The sequence below is a fragment of the Macaca mulatta genome, chromosome 5 (genome assembly GCF_049350105.2).
Source record: "Macaca mulatta isolate MMU2019108-1 chromosome 5, T2T-MMU8v2.0, whole genome shotgun sequence".
Taxonomy (NCBI): domain Eukaryota; kingdom Metazoa; phylum Chordata; class Mammalia; order Primates; family Cercopithecidae; genus Macaca; species Macaca mulatta.
The window spans coordinates 96,433,307-96,457,988 of record NC_133410.1 but is presented as its reverse complement, the minus strand read 5'-3'; the positions used below and the strand labels follow the sequence as shown (position 1 = coordinate 96,457,988).

The following is a 24,682-nucleotide window of genomic DNA, read 5'->3' as shown; positions in this document are numbered from 1 at the left end:
TATTAGCTTAGAATAATATCTCAGACGCAGCAGCCATGAAAATCTTCAGAGGTAATATGAAGTTACTTCTTAATCAGGACTTTCTTTTTTAAGAGAGGCCATATGGGAGTCTCTTCTTTTGACTGTGCTAGAAATAGGGCAGTCGTGTAAGTGATATTCTTAAAATAGCAAAACTTATCAGAACTAGGAACTTCACAAGGAGTATGACCAAATTAAAAAATACTAGGCAAGGACTACAGGGAAGAAAATTCCAACTTCATTTTAAAAACACTTGTACAAGGATTCTTTTTTTTTTTTTTTTCCTAATAACTTAAGAGCATACACGAACAATTTTAGTTCACAAAGTGGGGAAAATAACTTTGCTAATCATTTTCATTCTTAGTATTACTGGTGTGGATCCTGGAGAAGATGAAGGGCATATGGCTCTGGAAATGTCTTGTTTACTGAAATGCCAAGAAGCTATGTGACACACACACACAGAGAAAGGACTCTGGCTCTGGTTCTGATGGCTCTGCCTCTTGTTTTGTGTTCTTCGGCTTATCTAAAGCTCCTCAAAGCTCGGCCGGACGCAGTGGCTCACACCTGTGGCATCCCCACACTTTGGGAGCCCAAGGCAGGCAGATCATGTGAGGTGAGGAGTTCGAGACCAATCTGGTCAAAGTGGTGAAAACTCCATCTCTACTAAAAATACAAAAATTAGCCGGGCATGGGGGCGGCACAGACCTGTAATCCCGGCTACTCGGGAGGCTGAGGCAGGAGAATCGCTTGAACCCAGGAGGTGGAGGTTGCAGTGAGCCAAGATTGCAGCACTGCATTCCAGCCTGGGCAACACAGCAAGACTCTGTCTCAAAAAACAAACCAACCCTCAAAGCTCAAAAATCTCAATTCTACATTCTTTGCAATTACCTTTTTATGTTTTCCAATCAGCAAAAACCTTGATTTATAACTATTTCTCAAAAAGGTAGAAATATGCTAATAATTTAAATTTAGGAGCAATCAGCACATAGTTGAAGCCAACAATTTTTGAAAAGACAAACTCACATATGTAAGCATACAAATGGTCACAAAGCAAGAAGTAAAGAAAGAAATGACTCAATTTTGGAAATTATTTATATTAGAGTTACCTTGCAATGCATGGAGAAGGTGCCTGGGCGACTTTGGAAGAACTCTCGAAGTGTTTATTAAGAGTACGAGAATACTTTATTGCTATGTCTTTTTTACAACGAAACATCGCCATGTTCAAAATGGACTGGCAACGCATGCTATGAACAAAGACAGAAGGGAAACTGCACGTGACTATCAGACGACAGAAAAGCAGTCATCTCACCTTCTACAGCCTAACGAACACACTGCGTTTTCCCCACCTGTGTGAGTTGGTATGTAAAGAATCTTACTGCTCTGTTCATACTATCCTAAAAGTAAATGCTGGTGGAAAACACAAGGATATAATTTATATCACAAGACCAAAGCATTTAACAAGCCATCAGAAAAACGGCAGCAGATACCATTTTGTAAGAACTATCAGTGGGGGAGTAACCTTTTGACCAAAGTACTGACTTGCTTTTCATAATTTTCACATTAAGAAAACAAATTTCAAAATCTTTTTGTAACATCAACAGATGCAAAAACAAATTTAGTACTATTTAGACAAAGGAAAATACACACCATAAAACAGCAAATATTTTCTCTTGTGTTGGAGCTGTGGCATCTGAGAAGGATTTTAATGACATTATGAATCTACAGGAAAACATAAAAGTACATCAGGTTTTAAACAAAGGCAGACACAAATACAACTTATTATGCTTGTTTCCATTTTAGATTGACTTTTCCTGAAGATGTTAAACAGATGAGAGCATCACAGGAAGAAAATGAAAAACCCAAGGCTTTAGAGCAGCAATCCAGGCCACTGAGAAAACCAGGCGAGGACATGCCTCTTGCGTGGCTTGTCTACCTCTTGAAACCAAGTAAAGTTGTGTCCTCACTGAGTCCCCTGTTGAAATGTAGGTAAGTAAACAAAGCAGAAGCTTAAACTGAGAGGAGAGGTCATCTGATAAGAAAGTTAAACTGGAAAAAACCAACCTCTCCCTGAAAGCTCTGGCACTTCTTGGTGCACTTAGCAAAATGATGTAGTTGGACCCAGTTACTCTGTGCTAGCACTTCATCTAGAACGCAATTTTAGTTTAGGACAAAAACTAGTTTCTTGGACCAATAACTTTTTAAAGGCTCCCCTTTATTGAGCCATCTTCACACTAAGGTTCAAATGGGTTAAGACAATAAAGGTGAGGAAAGAAAAGGAAAGCACAATGACTTGGCACTTACTTAATGAGATCTACAGTTTCAGAGTAGACAGAGTAAGCTGACTTGGATGCCGGGCTTTCAGACTCTGTGGCAATTCCACACTCAATCAAGGACAAGACGGCTTCCAGGTACTTAAAAGCCTTTCCAACCTTGTCCGTCTGCGGGAGAAGAACATGGTGATTGTTAGGCTGAAGACAAACCTTGATTTAGTTTCTCACCCACATTCTTTAGTGTGACTTCCCTCCACTGTCTTAGTTTAATTATGGCCAGGGAGAAGTGTGAGGATGAATGAACTAAAAATGATAACCAAAGCCTGTTAGCTATGACCTGCTGAAAACTCTTTTAGCAGAAATTCATTAGGAAAAAGAAAACGATCCTGTATTAAGACCATGCTCTCAAAGCCTTATGAAAGCACATATCCAAACTAAGGCAGTAAGTACATAGTCTCCTTGTTATCAGTGTGCAATTACTCATTCTGTAACTTTCTTGAGAAACAGATTATTCCACATGTCTAGAGTAATACAGACACATATTTCTTTGTGTGTGCTGAAGTTTACTAAAAAGCAGAAAACACTCTTGGTTTATGAGCATGTTAGATATAATAGCTAACAATAATTGTTTTATGCATTTTACAGCCCAACAGATTAATCTCCTTTGACGTCTGCTTTAGTGCACAAAGCCATCCCCCCAGGTCAACAGGGGTAACATTTCAGAGTCCCTTAAAGGGAACGTAGAAATATGAACAAAACCAGATACTGGTGGTCACCCTACACCTGAATACACACCTTGTCATGTAGCACCCTTCTAAGTGGCATACGGCGAGTGCAGCTGATGACAGTGTGATGTAACTGTGTCTTTCTCTCCACATATGGCATATGTACCGCACATTGGGAGCAACTGATTAGCGTTTGTAATTTCTGCTTTGTATTTGCTATGTTCAAAAGGAAAGAATGAAAATAGGGGCCGGGCGTGGTGGCTCACGCCTGTAATCCCAGCACTTTGGGAGGCCGAGGCAGGTGGATCACTTGAGGTCAGGAGTTTGAGACCAGCCTGGCCAACACGGTGAAACTGCTGTCTCTACATAAAAATTAGCCAGGCATGTTGGCGGGCCTGTAATCCCAGCTACTTGGGAGGCTGAGGCAGGAGAATTGTTTGAATCTGGGAGGCAGAGGTTACAGTGAGCCGAGATCATGCCACTGCACTCCAGCCTGGGCGACAGAGCGAGACTCCATCGCAAAAAAAAAAAAAAAAAAAGAAAAGAAAGGAAGGAAAAGAAAAGAAAGAAAGGAAAAGAAAGGGAAAGGAAAAGAAAAGAAAGCGAAATGAAAAGAAAGCGAAAGGAAAGGAAAGGAAAGGAAAGGAAAGGAAAGGAAAGGAAAGGAAAAGAGTAAAGACATAAGTGGAATCTAAGGAGCTGGAGACACGTCGGCAATGAGAGGGTATGGGCTGTCATGCTACTTAGGGATGCTGCTGCACTCTACACAGGGTGGAAACGCTTCTCTCAGTGAGCTGACAACAGAATGATTTGAGTGCATACTGTTCTCATGTTTTACCAGTACCAGAACAAACTAGGCTGCTATACACATACACATGTATATGTACATATGTATACATGTATATTTCAGAATATTCAATTATTCTAAAATTTTTTATTTTAAAAAGTAACTTAATCAAAAAATACTTTTTCTGGAGAACTAAGGGTCAGATTAGTGACAGAACAAAAATCAAATGAGTATTCCCCAATTAATCAGCAGTATTTGGTATGACTGGTTTGCTTCACTGATGGGAACTTAATTCTCCAAATATGCTTATTCAACATCATCTCTTTCATGGGATTTCCAAAGTTAATATTGGCTTTAGGCTAGAAATGAACTAAACTGCAATATTGTATAGCAATTTGTCAATATTCACTTCCTTTAGATAAGTATATCATAAGGCCAATAATGCCCATATTTCTGTGATTCCATGTATCTCCTGAAACACTGTTAAAGTAGTTTCCCTACGCATCAGTTGAAGACAACGTAGAGAAGAAATACATCCCTTTCTACTCAGTTGGGTACGTAACTATTTGGAACACCAAAGGCGTATCTTCGAAACAGTATGCAGTTAAGGGAGATTGTTACGGAGTGAGTGGCCACAGGGGCCTATTGTCCAAACTGGTATATTTTAAGAGTGAAACAGGATACAATTATTTCTCAAACTGAGATGAAACAGGCACAAACTAGGACTGTCCTGGCACACTGGGATGTACAGTCACCTTAGGTAAGGAGAAAGAATGTATGCATATGAATAGATTAAAAACAAAGTTCCCCAGAGGATGACTGTTACTCCTTTGAATAACGCGGAATCTAGTACTGAAAGTGTCCAATGTCAAGGTAAGCTTTAGATAACTGGCTGACAGTGCGAAATATTTACTCTTTCCAAAACTCCAAAGATTCATACAGTTCCAGTAACAAGCTTGGTAAACTGGAAGCTGCTGAAACCACTGCTTGGCACAATCTCAGATTCTTTTTTTTTTTTTTTGCTCTGTCACCCAGGCTGGAGTGCAGTGGCGCTATCTCGGCTCACTGCAAGCTCTGCTTCCCAGGTTCAAGCAATTCTCCTGCCTCAGCCTCCCTAGCAGCTGGGATTATAGGCGCCTACCACCGGGCCCAGCTAATTTTTTGCATTTTTTAGTAGAGACGGGGTTTCACCGTGTTAGCCAGGATGGTCTCGATCTCCTGACCTCGTAGACGGGGTTTCACCATGTTAGCCAGGATGGTCTCGATCTCCTGACCTCGTGATCCACCCACCTCGGCTTCCCAAAGTGCTGGGATAATAGGCATGAGCCACCACGCCTGGCCAATCTCAGATGCTTAATCTGACTTAGGTCACCCTGGTACGGGGTAGTTTTAGGGACAGGGCTAGAGAGGCCTGTATTTGACTATCTTACAGAATTCAGCATGGTAAAGAATCAACATTTTGCCTAATGCAAGGGTATCTGATGAAAGAGTCTCAGAAGAGATACAGGTCTGCAGATGAGGGATGAAGAGCGCCAGGCCAGGATCTTGTTGGTGAATCAATCTGATTCAGACCCCTGTGGGTGTCTGAAATGTGTGATTAGGTTTACATGTGGACCAAAAAAGTCAACTCATGCCCTTCCTCTGTGTAACAAAGTTCAATATATGGCTTTCCAGGGAGGTTTTTGCATTTTTGCATTTGTGGGGATTTAGGTTTAGGGACTCACTACATAAGCAAAAGCCCCAGAGTCTTGGATATCTACACATGACAAAGGGCAAACATTATCTCATTATATTTATTGCAGTAGTGATGTAAAAGCATAATTATGTACACAATGAACTACAAAACCACCATCTTTCACAAAGTCCAAAAGCCAATAGGTAAAGAGAATTCATGGCTTTAAAGCATGTTTACCAACAGTATAATTATTACCTTCATCTTAAAATCTCATCTAATAGCCTAGCTCAACTCTTCCTTTGGGTCAGCCTCTCAAGGCTTTAAGATAATTTTGGAATGTAAACAGGCTTCCCTGCCTTGTGAAATGTCTTAGAGTGAACACACGTTGACTGAGTTTCAACAGCAGGACTCATTTTTCACATCCAAGGAATTGATGCAGTGGAATAAAAAGGCACCTATGCATTAAATCACCAGCAGGTAGATTATCTTTCACTGACTTAGATATAAAATGTGTGACTAGGTCCTCTATATATCTGCCCATGATCAGACTGAATCAGTGGAGCCAAAGAAAATAATACCACCAAGAACTACCTACCGCTTAATCATTAAGGTCCTGATTTTGCTGCGTGCGTATGTTGTGGCCAACAGTAGGGCCCATACACTCCTTTCTCCTGCGCCTGCTGCACCCCCTTCTTTCTACCACACATACGCTGAGTGATAGGGAATACAGTAGAATGGAGACTACCAAAAAATCCTTTTTACTATGAGAATACATTCTACCAAAGAGATAAAGAGCCAATACTAACCATTAACTCTGCTTTCTGCTTCAACTTTTTTGCCTCCCTCATGTGAAGGTCTGCTTGTTGTCTGAAAAAGAAGAAGAAAAACCAGGGACAGGTTATATGAGCGAAAAAGAAGAAGAAAAACCAGGGACAGGTTATATGAGCCAAAGATTACTAGACTAGGGCAAGATAACTTAAGACCAAGAGTGAAAAAGGATGGGAGGACAGCAAGGGGAGGGCAGAGGGTAAACAAAGAAGGAGAAGTGGAAATAAGGAGGAGAGGAGAAAATGGAGGAAGAAAGAGCAAAAAGTGGCTGAGTGTGGTGGCTCATGCCTGTAATCCCGGCACTTTGGGAGGCCGAGGCAGGCGGATCATTTGAGGTCAGGAGTTCGAGACCAGCCTGACCAACACGGTGAAACCTGTCTCTACTAAAAATACAAAAAAAGTTAGCCAGGCATGATGGCTCATGCCTGTAGTCCCAACTACTTGGGAGACTGAAGCAGGAGAATCACTTGAACCCAGGAGGTGGAGGTTGCAGTGAGCCGAGATCGTGCCACTACACTCCAGCCTGAGTGACAGAGTGAGACTCCATCTTTGGGGGGGGGGGGAATCAAAAACAAACAAAAAAGAGCAAGAAGCAAGCATCTGAAGTCTTACTTGTCAAACTTCACTTGAGGCTTCCCTGGTTTAGAGTTACCATTTGGCAAAGAAGGCACTGGAAAAGGATTTGCAGTATCTCCGGAAGAACCCTTTAAAAAAATAAAATCAGTATACAGATTACACTCTAACATTGAAGACCACTGTCCTAAAAGTACCATCCCTCTTAAATAGCTCAAAAGAGTAGTTTCAAAAAAGAGTAAATCAAACAATGCACAATCGACCCTGGTTAAACACTTCCTCAGCTACAGATTCAACTGAAGCGGTGGTTCTGACTCAACTGGGGACTCAAAAAGGCAAGAATGTCCAAGAGATCAGAGAACTCACAAAGCCACACATAACATTTTCTCTTAGTCAATCCAAACACACCACCCCACTCCACCCAGATTAACAGGAAGAGAGGAACTTTTATTTGAGAAAGTGGATCATTTTCCCCCATTATAACCTAGAATGAAAGTATCTGAGATCAAATATTCAAAGCACAACTACACAGGGGAACAATTTCTTACTGTAAAACACCCAATCAAAAACTAGCACAAAAATCTATTTTGATTTTTCACCTCTGAAATCACTGTAAGAATTATAAACTGACACCTAAATCTTTGTGTATTATTAACTACCTTTTACTCTCCCTCCAAAAACTAGCATTTTAAACACAAACAATTGTCTTATTAAAAGCAATGGACACTTGTGAAGCGCCATCATTAGGAACTCGTCTTCTTTGGGGAACGTAAAGGTACAGCAATGCATCCCACCTTACACAATGGCCGCCGCCGCCGCTCACCTTGTGCTCCGAGGAGCTTCTGGAGCCCTTCCCCTCTACTCTTCTGTGCTTGGGAGTGGAAGAGTCTTTGTGGTTGCTCTTGGTACTGCTGGCACTTTTGGGAGGGTCCTGGCCACAGGTGTCTGCTTCCCGCTTTGACCTCTTATGTGCAGGCTTGGCTGGCTTCTGGGAGGACGAGGACACAGGTGGCGGGGGGAGCATTTCCTTCTTTGAGGACTCTGAGGAGGGCCTGCAGGGCCTGGAGTGAAACATCATGTAAAACTAAGGGGAGGCAAAGCACACATCACTTGGCTTCGTTGTTTAGTTACAAACTGGCTGCTGGCACAAAAGATTAGGGTATCACAAAGCATGAAACTGTGTTGTAAACAGGCCAAACTTCAGGGACTTTTTGAGGCCTTTCAAAAATCTAGCCCTACCCATTAGTGATAAAGGAAGCTGTATAATTTCTAAGCTTGCAGAGTCTGTCAATGGTCCTGACTTTCCCCAATCATTCCGAACGCTTGCTTCAGCTGCTTCCCAACCCAGGCCTTTCCCTGACGAGAAGGCGAGTGGAGCCGCACCCTCCACATCTGAGCCTTCCCCATCTCTGTCGGTTCCCACACGGTGACATTATGCACTTGTTTGTGCCAGGACATTTTTTGAAGCAATTTCTTGAGTAAATCAGAGTAAATAATAGTTGCTTGTTATATTTACGTCTTCCTGGCACTCCCACCTCTCACCTGCCACCCCTCTTCCCGGCAACAGACACTGAGTTGCCCGACAGATTCTTAGTCATCTCTACAAAAAGCAGCACTGAACACAGGCTCCCAGAGTCCAAATGCTGGCTCCAACACTAAGAATTATTTGACTTTGGACAAGTCGTTAGTTCTCTGTGTCTTTGTTTCCAATTCTGCAAAGTAGAAATAATGGTACCTTTCTTACTTTCCCTTAGGGAAAAAAAAATCCAGATGTCTAAAGAAATTATCCATACTGAAAATGTTTCTGATAAATCCAAATTTGCTGCCACATGAATTGTTAATTCCTGTAAGGTCCTCAAGGATGCAAGAAACAAAAACAAACTTAATACATTGTCCAAATGAGCTTGACTTTATTAATCCACTGATTCTACTGCAGAAGAAAAATGTCTTTGCTCTGTCAAGACCCAAGAAGTGTTGATCCCCGTAGCAGAGGTGGCTGCTAATCTCTATACTCACTTTGCTTTAGAAGATTCTTTGTGGGAGGATGAAGATGAAGATGAAGACGACTGTGATTTGATTTCCTTCTCCAGTCTGATTTTCTTGTTATCACAGTCTCTTTCTGCTTCACCCTGTTATTACAGTATAATCAGCAAAGCAAATTATTGCAAACATAATAGTACAGACAAAACAGAAAAGAAAAGATAGAAAAGGCAAAGAGGGTAAATTAACCTTTGGAGACATTTCTGTACGCATAGCAACCCTATTAGTACTTACCATGTGTGTCTGTGTGTGTGTGAGTGTGACGGGGAGTGGGCAGGGGACAATGTAGATTTGACATGATTTCTATTGAGACAGATTTTTTTTGCATAAAGAAAAACCATTCCTCCCATGCAGGAAAAGGAAGATGTCTACAGTAACAGACAATCCAGGCAAGTAGACTTCAATAGACCACTGATGTTTTTCTAAATAGAAAAGAATCCATGAAACATGCATATTTACATCAAATAATACAGAGATGATTTTTTATGAGGTTTCCTCCAACTTCTTTCAAAAGAACCATCCACTTACATCCACTAGTTTATTGTTTGTATAAAATTCAAAATGGACTACTTAAAGCTTACTTTATTTTCTACTGAAAAATAAGTATAATGTTGAAAGGAAACCGTCTACAAAATCCCCTGCGTATTTTATAGAAAGGACCACAAAGATACACAACAACAATAGAAATAGTTGCTCTGGGATTCTAGCTAACATTTTTTTTCCCCTCCACTGATACAATTTTTTTAATACTTTTTATCTCTCCATATATAGAAACATGTTTCTATTTTCCAAAAAAAAAAAAAACGTGAAAAGACTGTAAGTAGTTTAGTGGAAGTAAGGAAAAGGGAATCTGTCACTACTGAATTTAAGTATCTCTAACTTGTTACCTTGAAAGTAGGGTTTTAAAAAAAAAAGAAAAAAGAATTTAAGTACCTCCAAAGCATCCATTTATACCAACTAAAGCGCTAAATACATTTAATCGTTAAAACAACACAGAATTCTTCATGATGAAAGTCTCTGTGGTATTCTCGTGCCTCACTTGTTAGCACATACACCAGCTAGCTAAGGAGTCTGATGTGCAGACTTCCTGCCAGCCTCCTTCCCACGGCTCTGGGTTCAGGAGGAAGCCCACACACTGTCTAGCAGGTGGCAGGTAAGTGACGGGTGAGGCCCTTCAGTTAATTCTCACGTGCATTTAGAACCAAACCTCCCAAGTGTCAGGTCACCAAGTTAGAAATCTGGGACGCCAGTCAATTTAGGACAATCCCTAACAAACCTGAAATCCTCTCTTAAAAAAAAAAAATCTTCAAATTAACTGCGGGAGGCCCCAATTCTCACCACTGTGTCTTCCTCTCCTCCTGAGTTTAAGAAAAATGAATAATTTAAGATGTGTAGGCTCAAAATCTGCCCAGACACCAATAAGCAGTCTGGCTCCATACAAAATAATAGAACACAGAAAAAAAAAAATTCCCTTCTCCTGGCATCCTACAAATCAGTGTGCCCGCATTTGCACATCCATCCAGCCCTTCAGAGACTCCTTTGGAAAAAACACTTTTATTCATTTATGCAGTGCCTTGTTTCAAAACGGCTTCTTTGAGAGTAGCTGACAAAGATACCTGTTTTTAATCTTACAGTATGTGCACAAGTAAAAACGTTAAGAAGGGAAAATACAGGAGGAAGAGAGAAATTAAGGCCAAGTGAAGGCTTGTATCCTCGGAAGGCTATCAGTTCTCACTGTCCTGCACGCTACCATCTGGCAGCCACAGCTAGATCTAGGGAGCACCTGAACTTGAATGGTGTTAATCTGAAATAAAGACCTAGTACAAAAAGGGGAATGTAGTATTTTTATGTTAAGTGATTTTTTTATTGATATATAACAGACATACATATTTTGGGAGTTGAATAATCTTTTAGGTATACTGGATTAGATATAATTATTAAAATGTTAGGTTGGGCGTGGTGGCTCATGCCTGTAATCCCAGCACTTTGGGAGGCCAAGGTGGATGGATGACTTGAGCTCAGGAGTTCAAGACCAGTCTGGCCAACATGGTGAAACTCCATCTCTACTAAAAATACAAAAATTAGCTGAGTGTGGTAGTGGGCGCCTGTAGTTCCAGGTACTCAGGAAGCTGAGGCACAAGAATCACTAGAACCCAGGAGGTGGAGGTTGCAGTGAGCTGAGATTGCACCACTACACTCCAGCCTGGGCATCAGAATGAGACTCTGTCTCAAAAAGAAATTTTTTTTTTTTTTACTAATTTTCCATTTCCTCCCCTTTTTACAGTTTTTAATGTGGTATTAGAAAAGTTTAAATTACATATGTGGCTTATACTGTATGTCTACTTGACAGCACAGTTCTTCAGAGTTTGCTATAGATAATCTGCAAATTGGGTTCTGAACTACTAATTCTGAACTACTAATCAGATTAGCCAATGCAAAGAAGGAATTATAAATATACTGCTTAGATAAGATAAAAACAGATCAGCTACTCAGAAATGTAATCATTCATTAGAGAAGTTGGAAAAATGTACCTTGAAGGACTGAAAAAGGAGATAATACATGAAATGAGCAACCAAGTTCTAAACCCACAAATGAAATGCAATAGGAAACTCTACACAGCTGTTTCTCCTGCAAGCATGGACTTATAGCAGATCCTGGAGTACAATTTAGAGGTTAAAGGTGCTGCCACACGCCACAAGAAGCTTGCTGGGGCACTGCGACAGGGCTCTGTGCAGCATACAAACCTCCGTTCAACAACTCACAGTGGCAACGCTTGAGAGACAGTGAATAATGGTGGAGAGAAAAAGAATCAATTGGAAATGATGGGGTTAAAATAGAACCTGACTTCTGGTACTGGTAACTCCTCTGTCAATCAAGCACTTAATTATGCCCAGGTTACCCTGTTACCAAACGGCCCAGTGAACTGTAGTGAGTTTTAGATGAAAGGAAGTATAGCTGGCCCAAGAAACACTACAAGACGGAAACTTTGTCTTTGAAAAGTCAAAATTTGCTAAAATATACAGATGGATACTAAATTGAACATGAGGTAGTAAAATATACTGTCTTCAATGAAAGGTATTTCCAGGCAGTTAATGACACATTAAGGCCCCCAAGGCAAAACTAAGCATTAACAAGGCTACTTCTTAAAGAAAACACCAAAGTCTAGCAGTGGAATGAGAGCTGATTTTTGTTCGTATAGTTTCATTTTGCTTAGGACATGCTGGTTGTAACTATAGGCCAATCTGGCAGACCTTATAAACCACATATGAAGATACAAGTCAGGGCAAATCAATCCTCACAGACTGGTTATAGCTCTGGCTGTGCCAATCGGTGACTCAAGTAGACAGCCAACAAGAGAGAAACCAGCGAGCACTAACTTCAGCGCCAGCATCTAACAACTGCATTGGCACTTACTGGAATAATATGCTTTATATTGATATTTAGCAACCTAGAAGCAGATACTATTCTATAAGCTGGTAGAAAGCAAGCCATCAAACTTTAAAGCAAAAATCCCCTTCTGTTGATTTTGCTTAACTGTTGAAATCAAGCCAGCGGGCATGAGGTTAGTATTTTTTTGTACACTATGCACTTGGAACTTTGTCATCTTCTCTCTGGAACAGTCACAGAGGCTTCCCCAGAGTAGGCACTCGGTATTTGTCAGTGGCACAGAAATTCAGCTTAATAGCTCAGGGACACAGCTGAGGTCACTGGATGCAGGACTGCACTACAACTTTAAGTGGATGGATGTAGGAAAGGGTCATTAACCTGGGAGCCATGCAATACTGGGTGAGCGGAAATGCAGACCAAAATTCCAAGAACAAGACCTGCCAAAAAACAGGAGGCACGGTGTTCTTTAGATTTTTCTGGGTCAAGAAGCCATTCAGATGAGAGTGATACTCTCTCTTCAGGAGGAAAAAGAAGTCCCTTTGCCCTGTGGTTTATCCCCCAGGTCACCCCCACTTCAGGGAATCTGGCTTAAGGTATGGGTTTCAGAAATTCTTTTTCTACTAGGTTAAGTGTCTCAAGGACGGTGCCTCACCTTCCACAAAGGGAGGCTGGCGGCTGACAAATTGGTCCTCACAGACTTGTTTGCTTTTCTTAACCTGTTGGGTCAGGCAGCCCTGATCGTCTGCCAGATGCTGCTCCACCCACAGTGGAGCACAGGGCAAGAGTGAAGGCCATAAAAGGAAGACATGGGCTTGCAAGGGGCCGAGTCAGTTTCCGTCAGGGAAAGCCTCTCGGCGGGCTGCGCTGCCCTGCAGCTGGCTCACCCAGCAGACACTTGGAGGAAGCAGGGAAAAGGTGGCTTCTTCCAGAACTGACACTTATTTGGGGCCACAGAGATTCCAGCAGATGGAAAGATGTAGTTAACCAGGAGCTTGGCTGTGGAGGAAGATGGGGGCATCTGCAGGAGGAGCTAAAGTGGAGTAGGAATGTGTGTGGTACTGAGTGGCAACGGTGGGGGCCGTGGAGGAACCAAGCCAGGGCTGACGTGGTAGCCGCCTTATTCACCGGCGTCAGAGCCAGTACGCCGACCTTGTGCGCCTCTTAAGAATCCTCCCGACAGACACTTGTACGCAGAAACACGTGTGAAAAAGAGGAAAGATCACCGCACTGGGAGGAGACAGCATGCCTGAGCTGCAGATCTATTTTTACTCAGCAGCCAAGCCATGTTAGTGCCTTTCTGGATCTCATCTATAAAAGGTGGCAGCTGATCAAGGGACCACTAAGGTTCTTTCCACACTTAAATTCTAAGGCTCTATTATCTTCTTCTAAAGGGAAGCAAATGAGCTTGGTAGCACATGGAACACAGAAAACTGGAGAAGCAGTCTTTGGGGAAATTCAGGGACTTCCCTGTGATTCGCCTCGGAAGGAGATTCAATACAAAAAAGACACAAGGGACATCAATTTAAGTTTGCACCAAGATCAGGCCCAGGGACTTGCTGTGCAAACAGGTTGTGTTCACTGGGATGAGTGCTACAGAAAAGGGAAATTCATCCACTTTTCTCTTTGGTGAGGGAACGGTTGATTCAGAACAGCCTAAGCTATCACATGCATATGGCTGTGGTGCTCTCCTCAGGGTAACTAACAGGCATGGAGAAATTTAGATGTAAGTGGCCTTAGTCAAGCAGAAGGGATGAGCTTTCATTTTGAAAGATAACCAGGGGTGCTGATCTGGAGCAATAAACCAAGAAAAGACAGTCGGATCTTGGATGCAAGGGAAGGACTGAACCAATCATTCCCTGCAATAAAGCTGCATTTTCCTCTTACACATCATAACTTCCCTTCCTCACTCCTCAAAACACATACACGATAGCACTGGAATGTCTTTCCCAAAAAAGTTAAAGCGTCTTGGTTGGCAAAGCAATTATTTAGAAAAAGGAAAAGAAAGACTTGAATGAATGCACCTCCTTATTCAGTTATTCATCTAAATGATAATTAAGACAGACTATCCTTCATTTGAAAGGAATCTATAAGATGACTGAATGAAGTGAGGAATTATCTCCATGAGCTCCTAGAACAATGCAAGGCTCACACATGTAGCTCTATGCACGTTACGTGTTTATTTTACTTTTTTTAGAGACAGGGTCTTACTCTGTTGCCCATACCGGAGTGCAGTGACTCAATTACAGCTCACCGCAACCTTTAACTCCTGGACTCAAGTGATCCTCCCACCACAGCTTCCCGAGTAGCTGGGACCTCAGGCACGCACCATTGCGCCTGGCTAATTAAAAAAAAAAAAAAAAAATTTCCCCCAGAGACGGGGTCTCACAGAGTTGCCCAGGCTGGTCTTGAACTCCTGGGCTCAAGCAATCCACCCGCCTCAGCCTCTCAAAGGGCTGGGATTACAAATGTGAGCCACTGTGCCCAGCTAGGTACATTTTTAGAAGGCTCCCAATTGCACTGGCCTGGTTGCATATTACTGTATATATATATTGTAGTTCTTGAGTTCAACTTTTCTTCCAAATCTGGAAAAAACTAAGCTTGGTTTAAGAATTCTAAAGAAGAAAATATAGGCCAGGCATGGTGGCTCACGCCTGTAACCCCACTGAGGCAGGAGAACAGGGTCTGAAGGCAGGGAACCTTAGGCCCACCTACACTGACTGGATATCAGAGGCTACTCCCTTTTCAACCCCTCCTTTTTCTGTGTGGTAGCTGGAAAATGAAAGTAACTCTGATTGGTCCCCCCTACAATCAATCAGACCAGTCGTGGGCCACTACAGTGAACCAATGGGAAACCTCTAGAGGGCATACAAACCCCAGAAGAACCAGTGTTCCCAAGCCTCTTGCTCCAGCCAGCTCCCACCCTGCGGAGCATACTTTCATTTAAAATAAATCTGTTTTCACTGCCTTGGTTTTGTGTGCATTTTGTCCAATTCTTTGTTCAAAACACCAATGAGCCAGACAACTGCCCTCAACCAGTACCTCCACTGCTTTGGGAGGCAGAGGTAGGGTTGCTGGAGGTCCCGAGTTCAAGACCAGCCTGGGCAACAAAGTGAAACCCCATCTCTACAAAAAATAAAAAGAAATTAACTGGGTACAGTGGCATGTGCCTGTAGTCCACGCTACTAAGGAGGCTGAGGCAGGAGGGTCACCTGAGCCCAGGAGTTTGAGGTTGGTGAGCTATGCCACTGCATTCCATCCTGGGCAACAGAGCGAGACCCTGTCTCTAAAAAATAAGTAGATGAATTAACAGAATAGTCTCTAAGCTAAAAATAAAAATTTTTAAAAAGAAAACATAAGTTGGTATTAGAAAATCTAAACTGCAGTCAGACTGATGAAATTCAGTAGTTTATGTAAAGAACACAACATGAGGTCATGCATATTTACCCTCACAGTTTTCTCTACTTTTCCTCATGCATTGTTCCTTACCCACGGCTGTAGAGTAGTAAAAAAAAAATGTGTGTGCATTTCTATAGGTGCCATGTCTAACGACTTCATCACAGATGTTAGCCACCATTAACTCTTTATGATTATCTTCATACACTTTTAAATCTGAAGTGGATTCAAGAATCTGTAAATATTCTGAAAGAAAATATTTGCTAAACTTTGTGCCAAGAGAGGGACAGACTCTAACAGGCCTTTAAATAAAAACACTAAATTCCACTAATGTGAGGGATCAAGCATGTTCTTCTATTGCTCTGACTATATGCTCACAGAGCTTTTCCTAATGTTCACATTTAAAATGAAGAAAATGAAAAATATCCTCATTATCCAAATGTTAGCAGTACCCAAACTTGACAGCCCTGTCTCTGCCATGGAGAGCAGGCCCACACACTGGTGCCTGCTGGAGCAACCGTGCCAGTCAGAGGGCCAGGGGCAGAGAACCCCGAACAAGCAGTCAGGGCACTAATGAGGAAGGGGGGACAACCTGTCCTCTCCAATAAATAATGAGATTAATATGCTCATCTCCCACCTGGAATCCAGCAGGAAGTTAAACCAAACGACACACGATTCTCTGATGAAGAAGTAAGAATACAGTTGACTGTTTCTTTATATTTATTTACCTGAAAGCTTCTAATGTTTGTAACTAGTGACATATTTCAGGCCAGGAATTCTGTTTGCCTAGATCATGATGTCTAAATACTGCACACTTGACCAATTTTGGATCCAAATAACTAGCTTTGTATGCTCTTGGGCCCTGTAGTACGGCTCTGCTTCAGTGGTTCCCAGCCCTGATAGGCACTAGGATTACCAGAGGAATTTTTTAAAATACCAGTGGGGGTTGGGGATTCCCGTCATCAGTGCTAAAGGCTCCCAGGTGACTGTAATGTGTAGCCGGAGTTTGGAACCAGTGGGTCAGACATCAATCCTGACAGTACCAAAGAGGCCGACTGTTTCCCAGGTCAGATCTCTCAGCAGCTCGACAGCCTTTTGAAGAAATCATGCACTCGATTAAGATGAAGGGATCACTATTTCTTCATGCTCTAAACAGAAAGATAAATGAGCTGCCCAAGAGGTGCTCAGCCAAAACCTGGGAACGGCTTTTAGAGGGCACAGTTCCCACAGTCAACAGTGAGAGCTGGAAGCTTCCCTTTCTAGGGCCTCAAGCAACACTTCTAGATTTGCACTGGGGTATGAACTAGACTGAGCTCTCTGGGGGATCCTCCAGGTTCTAACATTTCCACCCGGTAAGTAATCCTTTCAGAAGTGAATACCTGTCCCCACCCCAGCTAATGCAGACGGCCAGCACTGGAGACCACACAAGACCACAGCAGCTGGGAGACAGGTGAGAGATTTACCAGGACAGGGAGCTACATGAGTGTGTTCCTGAAGTTTTCTCAGGTGTTATCAGATGCAGGTATCTTTTTCCTAACCAGGTCCATCACAATTTTCTCCATAAAGTTTTGTACCTTTCACTCACTCTCTCACACACACACACATACACACCCCAATCCATCCCATATAAAAAGTTTAAAGAAGTTTCTGGCATGAAAATATGCCCTCTTCTAGCTGAGACAGAGCACTCATTAGCACGGATACCATCCCACTCAACTTGCCTGCTGCAAACGTGGTGGCAATACACATCCTCTAGTCTGCTGCGAGGAGGTTCTGAAGAAAGCAGTCGCCCTTTACTATTTGGTAAAGTCGGGTTATATTTTTAACCCAGTGGATTAATCAGTCAAATCTCAGACATGACAGCAGGCTTCACAATCTTTTTTCCCTTTGTTATTCTTAGCTCAACTTCCACAGCTGAGTAAGAAGCTTTTCATGTACTTACAAGAGTGTTAAAAATTTTATTTCCTTCTCAGCAGGAGAGAGTTGGCCCTTCTTGTGTCTTTGTCTCTGATTCTTGGGCAAGTTGGCTTGGGAATGCTATTGGAGAAAAGCTCACTAATCTTTCATCATCATGAAAAAGCAACAAATAGAACAAGAGCTCAATGATTCAAAATAAAAGGAGACTGTCTAAAATAGCAGCATGTTCAAGTAACAGACAATCTTAAATAATGCAGCAATTTTTTTTTTACTCTGTCCATTCTGTATCCAAAAGAATCTTCCAAAATTATAATAAATAAAATGATGTGGTCAACACTTTGCAATGTGCCATTATCAGCCTATATTACTCAAGGAGACACTAACCATATGTTAGTAACTGTAATGAGGTGTTGTATGGTCATGTGTTAAAATATGGATGTGATATTGGTATAAAAGATCCTACTACGAGAGTAAAATTTGTACAGAGCAGTTCTTTTAATAATTCAGAATATGAATTAACATTTCAATTAATATGATATCTCAATTTCTAACCTAATGGGCAAAACCTAATGGGCCAGGTGGTAAATGCCAGTTATAAGAATAAATGAAAATGAGGCTGGGCATCGTGTCTCACACCTGTAGTCCCATCACTTGGGCAGAGGCAGGTGGATAACTTGAGCTCAGGAGTTCAAGAGCAGCCTGGCCAACATGGTGAAACCCCACCTCTACAAAAAAATACAAAAATTAGCCGGGCGTGGTGGCACACACCTGTGGTCCCAACTACTCAGGAGGCTTAGGTAGGAGGATCATTCCACCCCAGAGGTAGAGGCTGAAGTGAGCCAAGATCACACCACTCCAGCCTGGGCGACAGAGCAAGACCTTGCCTTAAAACAAAAAAAAAAAAAAAAGAGGTGGGGTGGGGGCAGCCCTAGATGCTACATTATCCTAAAAGAAGCTATCGTTTTTAATGACTGCCTCACCTTTTTTAAACTAGCAAGACCGATGGAGGGACACAACACGTGTTAATGCCCATATGCAGAATGTGAAGCAAAGTCCAGACAGCTAACGCTAGTAGAAGGCGCAAAGGCTACAGCGAATCAAAGCAAAGACTTGTGAGACAACTCAACTGGGCCTAAATCAAAGGTCGATCAAAGATACCATCAGGCCAACAGCAAGGATGGTCCACACTGGAGTCAAGGCAGTCTCCCCAGAACTCACCTTTCTCTTTTTGGCCAACTTGCTTGAGCTGTCTGAGCTCCTCTTCTCAGAACTGTGCTTCTTCCCTGCAGGCGGCTGTTTATCTTCTGCTTTCCTCTGGCGGCTCCCCTTTCCGGGAGGCTGGGGTATCCGAGAGAGCAGGTCTAGGGTGATCTTCACCATCAAGCTTTGTGGGGGAGGAGTGTCCCTGAGCGGTGAGAGCAGCTTGGTGTCTCTCAAAGGCAATGGGAGTCTGTCTTTGCGGCTGTCCTCCTGGACCACCACGGCTTGGCGGCAGCCACTAGTCCTGCTGCCGCCGCCACTGTGGAGCGGGCCCTGGCTCTGAGTCAGGGGAACAAGAGCAAAGTGCTCAGGGCTCCTGTCCCCCACATTGTCCTTCGTGGGTTCCGGGCCTGAGGGAGCCTTAGAGGGGGCAGGGAGGGAGCTCTTGTGCTTCTTCTTCTCACTGGAGGGGGGCACTGCTGGCTTGGGCTCTTTGCTTGCTGCGGTCCGGGGCCGTCCTTTCGTCTTCACCTTGGGCTTGTCTTTGGAAGTCTGGTCTCTGGAGCCGTAGGGAAGAAGTCCCGCCTCCCTTTCCACCTGCAGGCTGGCCCGTGAATCCGCCCGGGCAGAGGCCTTGACAGGTTTTTTGGGTTGTTTGGTTCCAACAGTTTGCCTCTGTGGGGGTTCCTGCTGTGCCGGGGACTTCTGACAGCTCCTCTTTCCGGGGTGGGGGGCTTCGGGTGGGGCCCGGGGGGCTTTGCTGGAGCTTTTCGGGGGAGGATCTTTGGATTCAGAACGCTCCTGACTCGTGGCACCGTCGCTGCTGCCCTTACTCTCTGGGCGCCGCGGTGGGGGCTCTGTGCTGCCGGGACCCTCTGGTGGTGCAGCGGGCTGGCTGACTTTGGTCAGCCAGTTGTCCAGCTGCCATTTGTTTGTTGTTGGAGGCTCAGGCTAAAAATAAGGAAAGAAAGAAAAGTGTTAACTGACTGATGATGACAAATCATTCTTTTGTGTTAGTCACCCACTTATACAATACTGTCCTGCAGAGGAGCGAATCCCTCCAAACCCAGAATTTAGGTTCCGGTCATCCTCCTCAAGTTATAAGATCTATAACAATTAACTCTTAAAGCAACCTTCACTTTTTTGTGGGATTTAGAAATTTGGTAATAGCAAGTATTAACCAACAGGCAACTGCCAACTGCTGAGAAATCTTTATAATATATCTAATGGTAATTACAGTATAATTTAAACAGAATTGACACATTTTGGTATGTGAACTACTCTGTTAAGGAATAACAGGAGGAAATGAGTAAAAAATCATTTCATCAAGTATCTGCAGAAGGCAGCTAATGAATAAACTGAGTTTTAGTGGGCTCACATTTTATCCTTGTTTTGACATATTTTTCAACTAAAGATGACTTTTATTCAAGAAGAGATTTCTCTTTTTTGTATGTGATAGGGTCTCACTCTGCTGCCCAGGCTGGAGTGCAGTAGCATGATAATAGCTCACTGCAGCCTCAAACTTCTGGCCGCCAGTGATCTTCCTGCCTCAGTCTTCCAAAGCACTAGAGTAACAGGCCCATTTCTCTCTTTTACTTAAAAACATTATGTAGTAAACATTTATATGTGACAAAGTTATCACATCACATATAGTATATACTGATTTGCAATTTTTACACCTTGATAAGAAGTCAGCTGGGTCACATTAGCCAAGCATTTAATCCCATGTGAACTCTTGAAAAGTCAAACATTGGACCAACACGGTGGTTCACGCCTATAATCTCAGCTTTGGAAGGCCAACACAGGACAATTCTTTAAGCCCAGGAGTTCAAGTCCAGCCTGGGCAACTCATTGATACAAAAAAGTAAAAAATTAGCCAGGAGAGGTGGCACATGCCTGTGGTCCCAGCTACTCAGAAGGCTAAGGTGGGGATTGCTCGAGCCCAGGAGTTTGAGACCGCAGTGAGCCATGTGCACTCCAACTTGGGTAATAGAGTGACACCTCGGTCCCCAAAAAAAAAAAAAAAAAAACAAGTCATACATCAAATCTCTCATTACAAGCAACCTGGTCTGAAATAGCACCTATGTTTCTAAGATACAAAGGGAGGCATACAGTCAGGGGCAATGAGAATGTACAATTGCGTGGCATAAAAACAGAGGTTCCTGGCTTGTTATCTTAACTGTTAGTTCAACCTTTGTCGATAAATTAACTGCTGTTGCATCCCACCACGTCTCTCCAGCTCAGCTATTACACCTTATTAAAAGAATGACAGAGACTCTTGTGTCTCCAAGTTCCACTACTCTATCTTGCACATAGTGGGTGCATGAGATACATGAGTATTCCGCTAGGTGGATTACTATACCCATGAATTTCATATCATATAGAAAAACATTAGTGTCTAACAGAGTGAGTGATAGTTACATTTATTTTAAAGAGAACACATCGCTGTCCTTACGTCCTTATCTTAAGAAAAATACTAATTTCTTTAAAGATCCACTCTGGGAGGTGGTTTGTAGAAGTCAGTCATACACATAACGCATCAGAAAATTAGCTGAAAGACATCCCACTTCAGATTTATTTGCTTAGATTATAGATAAGGAGAACACTCCAGTAGGTGGAAAAGTTTTAAGGGGAAGAAAGACTGCTGACAATTTTTCCGAGTGGAACATCCCAAATAATTCTACTTCATAAAACATGGAAATCTAATGATGCAAAATATGTGGCTATGACATAAAGGCTTTTTGGCCAGGAAAAGGTTAGGTAATAAAATGATCAGGTAGACAGTTCGGGTTTAGTGTGACTAATGGAACAGAACTAAGAAACTTAAAAAACCAGGCAAGAACATTCTTTGGACAGTAAGATGACTGCATAATTCCTTTTTTCTTTCTGTTTACCTCATACTGCTGCTTATGATAACATTATCTTCCTTATGGCTTCCTTCGCTTATGTTAACTGTATACCCATGCTGTCATCTGAATTTAAGGGCAGAGAGGGAGGGAAGAAGGAAACTACTACTAAGTGGCAGGCATTTTGTCACATCTAAATCTGTATTCAACATTCTAAGAAGGCAGAATGGTTAAGAGTAGAGAGAAGATTAGCACACAATGCCCACTTGTCAAACATGATTTCCTGCAGAGACTTCAGGGTGTGGTTACATAAACGGTTAACTGATGGGACAAGGTAGTGAGAGACATCACTTGCCAATCACAACAGGCACGAAGCCTTCACACCCTTCCTCAGGAAAGGTATGGACATACCTCACCCGCTGGCTATACTTACAGCTGCACCCCAATCCCTGGCATGCTCTTTAGAAGACAATTTAAGTGTGAACCCAAAAGGGAAGTCATTCCTGGTATAAATAACATCTGGTTTCCCCCCAACCCTCAGAACAGTATAGTACTGAGATACATTTAGTAGTCCCTAAGAATGTCCTGGTTACAGAAATAAAATATATTCTTCCATTACAGTCCTAAAACGTTCTGAAGGAAGGCCTATGTCCCAATTTGAGGGTAAAATTGAGTAGTTGTGCCAGACAAGGGGAAGAGGTAGGGGCAATCCTGTATACCCAATATTAAGTTGTGAAATGGATACAATTTCTTTGATATATTATTTGGGTATTGAGATGGAAAAAATGTTTTCATAAGGGATTGATTTAAAATATTTTTTAGGCTGGGCGCTGTGGCTCACGCCTGTAATCCCAGCACTTTGGGAGGCTGAGGTGGGTGGATCACTTGAGGTCAGGAGTTCGAGACCAGCCTGGCCAACATGGTGAGACCCCATCTCTACTAAAAATACAAAAATTAGCCAGACGTGGTGGCACGTACCTGTAGTCCCAGCTACTCAGGAGCCTGAGGCAGGAGAATTACTTGAACCCAGGAGGCGGAGCTTGCAGTGAGCCAAGATCACACCACTGCACTCCAGCCTGGGCGACAGAGTGAGACTCTGTCTCAATAAAAATAAATAAAAATGAAAATAAAACATTTTTAAAAATAAAGTTTAAGTAGATAAAAGTGCCAAGGTTTTAGACTTTCAAATATCCTGGGAACATTTTATCTTTGTTTAGAGGATCAAGGTCTGGACTTCCATTTCTTTCTCTGCCTCTCCTCACCCCACCCCCAATCTGCTCTCCCAGTGCCGGTGCAACCCAAATACTGCAAATTGGAAGTAGGAAAAAAAGGATATAATTATTTTTTATTAGGTGTTTTAATAAATTGGCAAAAGTTAGTATACTTTAGAATGAATTATGATTTTGAATTAAGAAGTTCTCAGCTATGCACAACATAGATTTATTCTTTTAGTAACACTACATAGCTACAGGGAATATGAGTGCAAAATGTTTTTTAAATGCTTGAGGTGATGGGTACCCCACTTACTCTGATGTGATTATTATGTATTATATGGCTGTATCAAAATATCTCACGCACCCATATATACACCTACTACATACCCAAAAAATTAAAAGACATAAAAGAGTGAGAAACTGAAAACTGCATAATGTACAGTACTGATTATGGAATATTAATGAAAAAGAATTCTCATTAATATCTGTATGTACAGCCTATTATGGAATTTGTGTTACTCCCAAATAACACCAGAGATTTATAATAATGCAGGTATTTACTGTAAAAGGAAAGACATGTAGTTAAATACTTTAGGAAAAATTCAAAATTTAAAATCTAAACAAAGATAAAATATTCCCAGGAGGATGAGCCTCAGTACATAACACGTACTGTCCACGGATCTGCAATACATACCAATACTAGCCCTTTTTAGTAAAGCGATTTTAAAAGATAAGGCAGGAGGGGACCATTTATTTTACACCTAAGAGGTTTCACTCTATTCCAGTAACTTCTCAAGCAATAAAATATATCTATGTCTCATTACTACAAATACCAGACTTTCTATCAAGTTTCAATTATTCAGCCAAATCTGTACCATTTCCATTTTATTTTAATTAAATGTTATTTAATTATCTTTTTGATGTCAGTAATCTAACTAGCATGAAGATTTTTCTTAAGAATAAGGTGAAACACAAAGCAAAGATCTTATAAACGTTAACAGTGAACATCGCACAATTTGTCTGCACAGCATATTCAGTATCCTTTTCCCTGAGGCAAAGAAAAATTATTTCAATAGCAATTAGTATCATATAAGGAAACAAAGAGCCCCAGAAACACACAGTGTAGTTTCTAAATCTGAAAGGCACTTCAAGTGCAGTTAATACTGATGCATGTCTGTCCACTCCAAAACATATCAAACTCTTATTTTCTGCGCCAGACATAGATTCGCATCTAACAGAAAATGACAGCCAGTTATTTTCTCAGCCTCCCTCACCCTCAGACAAGACCCTTAAATCTCCCTATATCAGCTCCAGATGTATTCAGTTAATGCCCCACTGGAACTGCTTTGCTTTCTAAACAGAGACAAATACAGAAGGCTTTTTAATGCTTTCCTAATTAGAAAGCTTCATTTCCTGGCATTTCCATATTAAATATCTGGAATAATTTTCTCGATGTGGGCTGGTCTCATTCACCAAAAAGAAAAGAATGCCTTCCCTTTTCATTAAATTCTTTCCCCACCATAATTTTTACAATGCTACCCAAATTTTGAGGTTATCTGGCAACCCTGTTAGATATTACTAACAATTTCTTGGGCTCCACAATCCAGTAAATAGCATAAACCCTCTATATTTATTTAGTGCTTAAGATTTTCAGTCTTATCAGTTTATCTTTACAATATTCTCCTGAGGGTGGGTAACAAGCAAACACCATCATCCCTGTTTTACATGGGGCAGAAGGGAGCAAGAAACAGAACCCTGACAAAATCACTTTGCCATCAATTTAACGCATGGCTTTTAGTGATTCGAAAA

At 42.0% G+C, this 24,682-nt stretch overlaps 1 protein-coding gene across 10 annotated transcripts in view; it reads right to left on the bottom strand.

Annotated features, from left to right (window-relative positions):
* The window catches only part of AFF1 (ALF transcription elongation factor 1), a 204,172-nt gene that overhangs the window by 5,521 nt on the left and 173,969 nt on the right, over positions 1-24,682 (bottom strand). For all 10 annotated transcript variants that reach the window (XM_001095779.5, XM_028848601.2, XM_015138760.3 and 7 more), the window contains 8 exons: positions 18,832-19,764; positions 8,893-9,005; positions 7,700-7,937; positions 6,916-7,007; positions 6,282-6,342; positions 2,320-2,456; positions 1,666-1,737; positions 1,125-1,262 (listed from right to left, as the gene is read on the bottom strand). In XM_001095779.5, the coding sequence (XP_001095779.2) occupies positions 1,125-1,262; positions 1,666-1,737; positions 2,320-2,456; positions 6,282-6,342; positions 6,916-7,007; positions 7,700-7,937; positions 8,893-9,005; positions 18,832-19,764 (1,784 nt within the window). The remainder of the gene's footprint in view (positions 1-1,124; positions 1,263-1,665; positions 1,738-2,319; positions 2,457-6,281; positions 6,343-6,915; positions 7,008-7,699; positions 7,938-8,892; positions 9,006-18,831; positions 19,765-24,682) is intronic.